This window comes from Sinocyclocheilus anshuiensis, unplaced genomic scaffold (genome assembly GCF_001515605.1).
Source record: "Sinocyclocheilus anshuiensis isolate Anshui unplaced genomic scaffold, SAMN03320099.WGS_v1.1 scaffold267, whole genome shotgun sequence".
NCBI classification, from domain to species: domain Eukaryota; kingdom Metazoa; phylum Chordata; class Actinopteri; order Cypriniformes; family Cyprinidae; genus Sinocyclocheilus; species Sinocyclocheilus anshuiensis.
In genome coordinates, this window is record NW_015552637.1 from 3,322,632 (window position 1) to 3,329,866 (window position 7,235).

The 7,235-nt window shown below is 37.2% G+C and overlaps 1 protein-coding gene across 1 annotated transcript in view; it reads right to left on the reverse strand.

Moving 5' to 3' along the window:
- The window catches only part of LOC107666743 (zinc finger protein ZFPM2-like), a 184,956-nt gene extending 178,506 nt beyond the window's left edge, over window positions 1–6,450 (reverse strand). Inside the window, exon 1 of the mRNA XM_016458176.1 lies at window positions 6,174–6,450. Within this exon, the coding sequence (XP_016313662.1) occupies window positions 6,174–6,213 (40 nt within the window). The 5' untranslated portion in view covers window positions 6,214–6,450. The remainder of the gene's footprint in view (window positions 1–6,173) is intronic.
- Between the last annotated feature and the right edge of the window lie 785 nt (window positions 6,451–7,235).

The window sequence follows — 7,235 nt, forward strand, 5'->3', positions numbered from 1 at the left end:
AACACTGTTTCTCAGTTATATATATATATATACATATATATTTCTGAGAAACAGTGTTTTTTATTTTATATGAACAACATGGTAAACATCCAGTTTTGAACAAGAAAACTAATAAAAGAAGGGTATATCAACAGTTCAACAGTCCATGTGTGCCAAATATCATACTATATATAAAAAAAATGGAAAAGCCTTGAATCTTTATTTTTGATTTTTTTATATACTTTTTATTATATAGTATGATATTTGGTACACATGGAACTGTTGATATACCCTTTTTTATTAGTTTTCTTTGTTGTTCTCAACTGGATGTTTACCATGTTGTTCATAAAAAAAAACACTCTTGCTTTACTGTTTTTAAATCCTGACAGTAATAACTATTGTAATAATGTATGTCTATTTTGAAATGTGCTAGAAATTGTGAGGTTTCAGAGCAGCTACTAGCTAGTTAAACTCAATATTTACAGCTAGTTTTATGATTGTCACATCCAGTGTAATGGCACAGACATTCGAATGTAACTCGCCCGTTTAAGTATTTAGGTTTGGTATAGCATAGCAATGCAAGAAAGTATTCAGAATCAGTCAAATGGCTCCTTCAGCTTAGACTAGGCAAAACAACACAAGCTGTAATTGGCAGCCAACAGATGTTGAAAAGGAAAGTTGGCATTCAGCAGCCATTCGTCATGAGACAAATCTATGAGGAACACAAAAAAATCTGCACACTTTCATCAGTGGAATCTATCAAAGAAAGGTCTCAAGTATGAGAAAGTCATCTCAGAGGAGTTTCATTATTACCACAACAACTTTCTCCTCCAAAACCATTGGATGTTTGAGCTGATACACACGCAAGAACACAACACACACACAGACTTGCAGTGTCAAAAATTTCCCTGATGATGAAACACACTGAACAGACCGCAGACATAAATATGTAAGCTCCATATACATTCAATAATTTGATCAAATAAAAAGGCATAAAAATAGAACAGAATATAGTAAACCGACTGACTGGTAAACCACAGAATTCAAGACACACAAACCATCCGTTTCATCTCTAACATAAACATATCCATGCACACACACACTGACATGTTGGCAGCCAAATTAGCAAACACTCTCACTCCATCATTATAAGTTGAGACTGTGATAAACCCCATCCAGAGATAGACGTGTCACCTGATAGGCCTGACGGAGCTCTCGTATGACATCATCATCTAGTGGGCGGAGCCGAGATGATAATCACACACTTATTATAAAGTCATACTGAAAGTCGATTATACACACATTCACAAAGAGCAACAACAAACCTCCACCCGAGATCTCTGACTACCATTATCCAGCACCGAATGCTGGCAAATCCTCCATATACTTCAGTTTGAGCATAATAACAATAATTTGGATCGGCTCTGGCACTCAAAAAAGACACTTTAAAAGTAGCTATTTCAGTCAGACGTGTTTCCTCTGTCAACTGTCAGCTGAAAATTGAGTGGTTTGAAACAAAACTGCACTTGACTGTGCTGTTGAACCACTAGTGGTTAGAATTAGTTTATCTAGCAAACATCCTACCTAAACAGCATGTTACTACTGCTCATTTGCACAAAGTGACATCACCAGTAGTTTGTTTGAAATGAATGACTTTAGGTCGCTACAAACTGCTGGCAGTGTGATCGCCCCTTGGGTCCCTCATATGGGATAAGGAAATCCCAGAATGCACTGCGATAAGCCCAGTCAAAAAAAAAAATGTTGATCAAAAAGTAAATACTAAAAGACTAACCTATTTAAAAATGTACTATTGTATAAATAAAACACTTATTATATCATGCTAATGTCTTGAATACTTTCTTTAACCATTTCAACCTAGTAAAAACCTATTAAAAAATTAAAGGATTTAAAAGACTTTAAGGGAATAAAGAAAAGCAAGAAGACCAGGAAAAGAGTATAATTTATTGTATGGTATGATGTAATCAATTTTTCTAAAACTTGCACACTTTCTCTCATTTATCGTACACCTAATTTTCAGAAAAATGCTTTGTTAATTTTTTGTGTTGTCTCACATGAATCAAAAGCCTATACTTTAAATTCAAAACTGCAACAAAATTTGCACACAAAAAAAAGTTGAGTAGCTTGAATCACTAGGTATTACTGTTGGTCATTTAACATGCCTGTTGTGAAACAACTGTCAAATATTAAATGTCTTTTGTACATCTTACCTCATACTAACCATTAAAACCTGAAGCGTCATGCTGGAATTCATGTTCTGTTTCTGTGAACAGTAAAAGCCCGCCTTCTTTGATTTGATTGGCCATCTCAATCATTTTGACATTGACGTGCACTGTGAGATCGCTGAGGAAGACCAGGCTAAAACTGTAACTTTCAGTCATCCAAATAACAAACAGGCTGGAAGTGCAGGAGAGCAGCGTCAAGAATATCAAATATCAGGAGAAGCAATTGGGCCAAGGTCATGGGTTTGATTCCCAGGGAGTGGATGAAGTGATAAAATGCATACCTTAAATGCAATTAAAGCCGGTTTGAATAAAAGCATCTGCCGAATTCATAAATCAGAATCTGAATCCATTTTTAAAAGTTACATTTTTAGGCTGGCCTGCCTCAGCGATCTCACAGTGCTCATCAATGTCAAAATTATTGAGATGGCCAATCAAATTATAGACGGTGGGCTTGTGAAAGAGCATGAGGTAAATGTTTTAATGATGATTCCTATGCAGGCAATAGACAACAAGGCAGCTCACTAGCTTTTGAAAGAGAGCTGAAAGAAAAACCGTACAGTTTAGCATCCCACAAAGCAAAGTGACGTTTAGAAGCGCACAGACCTGCAACGAGCGTAAACAGATGGAGAGAGGCCTTACCCATCAACCCGCCTGCTCTCCAAGCCCACACGTGCAACTCGAGAGGCTATTTTACAGACAAATTACACAACGGGGCACGCTTTCCATTCGCCAACCCTTGTATCTGGCCTGCCTATTAAAGCGCCACCAGGCATTCCTCAGCACAGACTGAGACATCACGCTCTCCTGCGAAGCTAATCGTGCTTCATCCCTAACACATCAGCGATATTTTCATCTCTTCCTGTCATAAATTTTCACTGGCCCTGGCTCGGCCCGGTTAACAATCGTGCCAATTTATTGGCATATTGGCATGAGGTGGTAAGGGCTAAAAACAACAGCAGCGAGCAGCCGCTCATGGAGATGAGCTGATAACGCAGATATGAGCTCCCATACAAAACATCTCACCCTCCATCACCTCTCTATCAAACTCTTATTACGATGAGAAGAACTGAAAGAGGAGAGGGCGAGAGGGGTCTTCGATTCGCCGGGGGGGGCGGGGACTAAAACCAACACAAAATAAATATTAATAAAAAATGGAATCAGATGTAACGTTTCAGGGCCAAAAAACAAGGAGGAGAAATACATAATTTATCACTGCATTATCGGGATATCCAGGCAGCCTAATCAAGGAGCAGTGGATGACTATTTTTTGCCTTATCATCCAAAGTGGTGGAAACGGAGAGGGAATTATCAGCCGGCTGCAGATTGCTGGGTTGGAATTTTAATGGTAATAATCGCAGCTCTGATGGTATATCTCCCTGCCTTATCTTTCCCATTATCTGGTCCTATCTCACAGGCATCGGTGCAAATTAATGGTGCTTTTTCAGCACGGCCTTTTTATCATTGCTCAGAGAGCACCCAAGGGGAGAGAATAAGCAAAATATTAAAATACTGCATAAATCACAATTTTAGATAACCGACCAACGTATGGTGGTGGAGGGGGGGTACAGTGCCCAACAACCTTTTTGTCCTTTAGAATGACTCTCGGTCTCTCTGTGCACTGGATCAGACGGTCTCTTCTTCTCTCTTCCTCTTCCTGAAGTGCCGGAGAGAGGAACTACGGGCTACGCGTGACCTTTCGGAGCCAGAGACAATACCCTGATATTATGAATACTCTAGTAACGGAGCTGTGAGAGCCATTAGATAACTCAGTTCCTGGACATCTCGGATGCATTTCAAAAGGAAATCGACGCAGATCGATTTGAATGCAAACGCCTCGGTCAACAGTTTAATGACTCGAGCTCATTTCGGGTATTCAGAAGCTGTCATGCTTGTCGAATGAGATAACAGAAAGTACCACATCAAATAAAATATGCAAAGATTGCTTTGCACTGACTGAAAGCCTTCAAACATATTTGTATTTACTGTACTGCATACTAGTACAGTCAAACAATATTTGCTCTGACAGAATACATCTCAGTGTGTCACCCAAGTGACAGGATGGTCAAAATAAAACATTTTCAAAGGAATACAGTTTTTTTTTTTTAAGTTAAATTTAACTTTATGTACATGAGCTCAATGGAAGCACGAATGATCTCATGCACACACACACACACACACACACACACACACATATTCAAACAGAAACATTTCATTTCATAAAAAGACATATGGCTTTTAGAAGTGTGCAATCTCGCTTGATCCCTTCCCTTCTCTTTGGCTCAGTTTAACCTGTTTCTAAAAAACCAACATTTCACAACAGAGGAAGAAGATTCTTCGTCCTTCCTCCCTGCGGTCCAAACACACACACACACACACACACAAACACACAGGCTGCTTCTAAAGGCCCTGACCAGCGATCGCACTTCGGCTCTTTCATTCACAAAAGATGAATGCAACAAAAGCCAGCCTATTTAATTATTGTATAAAAGACAGAGCTGCAATTTTACTGTCTGAACTTTTCACTTCGTGAGGTGCTGAAAATATTCAGGTACAATATCATAACACTGTCCTAAAAATAGGCCCTGAAAAATGGAAATGCTCAAGCTACTGATGGTGTATATTTTATGAAACACATGATTTATTTAACTCTGTAGAGCTCTGCAGATTATTCTAGGCTGAGATGTGTCATATTTATTAAATATTACATTTATTTTAGACCACAGAAATACTTTTTTGGAAGAATGCATTTAAGGAATGCAACAACTAAATAGGTTTTGTTTTTACACATTTAGACGTTGACTAAAAAAGCAATGAATTCATTCATTCTTTTTTTCTACATGCATTATCATAAATACACACACTATATTTCAGTCTTCATTAGCATGCATGAGAGATTCTGGGCGATTTTTTTCTTTTTACATCCACAGCTGACTCTAAACAGACCCTTAAAACCTTTACAAGAAACGCTGGACGTAAATCTACAGTGACCTAAAAACTGAATGAAAATTCAGCTATCATAATTTTATACAGCTTGCCAAACAACAATAACGCTATAATAAAATGTAAAGAATCAAAACATGACATTGAAATGTGATAACCAATGCATTGCCTGTTAATCGTTGAAAACATCTTAACGGTCAAATACAAAAAGACTGAAAGATGAAGACTCAAAACACTATTTACACCTTTTTAAAGAATCAGCTGAACGTCTTCAAATCTAAAACTACTTTAAACTAAAACACTGAATCAGTTTATGAGATTCTCACTACAGAATATAAAACTCTCAGCACTAAACAAACACGCATAACTATTACAAAAGCACTTCTAGAAAAAGAGTTGCATTTTATTTATTTATTTATTTTTAATTCGGTTTGATAGCCAATAATAAACTTGCAATATGCATAAATAATAAATAAAAGCAAAAATGAAAACATAATAAGCAAGACTTCAAATGTCACTATTATGAAAAACATCTCCACATGCCTCAACAAATACAAAACAAGACTGACTGTAAACAGACCCTCCTGGGGCTTTGAAAGAATCAGCTTAACATCAACTAATTTATTCAGTTTCTGTGATCAACACTACATGAAACTTTAAGAATTAAATAGCCTAAGCACGTGCATAAATATTATTGCCTACATAAGCAAAGAAGACACAACAAAACTAAATATGCAATAAGAATTAGTAAGCGCAAAATGAAAGCATAACAAACAAGTCTTAAAAAAATGTTACATTCACCATATCACGCGAAAAACAAGCCTCGGTTAAATACAAAAACACCGAATCATCAAAGAAGATTTAAAGGAGGACTAAAATAAGAACATTTGCACCTGCTGCTACTATCAGTTGTCATAATAAACTGATCTCTCTCTATCTCCCTTTCATCCAACTTTACTCCGTTTGGCTTTGAAACAAATAATAGTAATAATAATAAACAGAGTAACTTACGCTTGATTTGCCGAGGGTTGCTCTGCTTTCTGCGGGACATGTTGATCCGGATGATTACTGGTTATTAATTATTATTATAGATTATTATGAGAGGTTATTATGGATCATCCAAGAGCCGAACGGGTCGCAGAAGGAATGAGGATTATTCACAGGCTCTTGCTCTCACACACGCGTCACCCTCGCTCAGTGCTTGCGCACGAGTGTGTGTGTGAGTGTGTGTGTGTGTGTGCGTGTGTATATGTGTGTGTGCGCGGAGCTGCGGTCCGCTCGGACTGAAGGCGGAGGGGAAGGCGTTTCGCGCTTTTGTTTGAACATGAAGTTTGATCCACCGCGGTCGCCGTACACACACAATCTCTCACATATAATGCTGTTCAACTTCACTGTTCATGCGGACTATTGTTCCGAAAAGCGCTACATTCAGGCCAAATGTGTTCATTCTTTTTTTATAAAAAAAAATAAAAGTTATTTCAAAGGTTTGATAGATGGAAATCCCGAATAAAATACTTATTTACGTATTAATGACTACATTTATCGAGTATAAAGCGTTTCTATTACCTCACAGATGTCCTCAGAAGTTACACCAACAGCGGTGAGAACTGCCCGCGTTTTTCCTGCCAATCATTATCTGTGTTCAGGTTTTGTAAAGTCTGGTTGGCTGCCATTATTTGGAGGGCGGGGTTTTGAAACAGGTGTGGTTGAAGTTAGAGAGACAGATAAAGTTTTAAAGTCATCCACTGAAACTACCACGTTTAAGCATTACTTTAAATATCCTTGATTACTTGAAGTAATAATCAACTATTTATATAGAGGCTCAGCTGACAAAAACAGCAAACCCCTTTTTACGAGCGCGTCGTGACGTCTGTTTACTGTATATTTACTGTCACACACTTAATTTATGATTTTCATAAACTTGAAAAACATGAAAAGAATTGTTTAAATGCTTGAAATTAGTTTTGTGGAACTTAAAACATTTTAATACATTTTTAAAATCAAAGATAGATGAGTTTATGACAAATACAAATCTAATGTTTATATATAAATATATATATATATATATATATA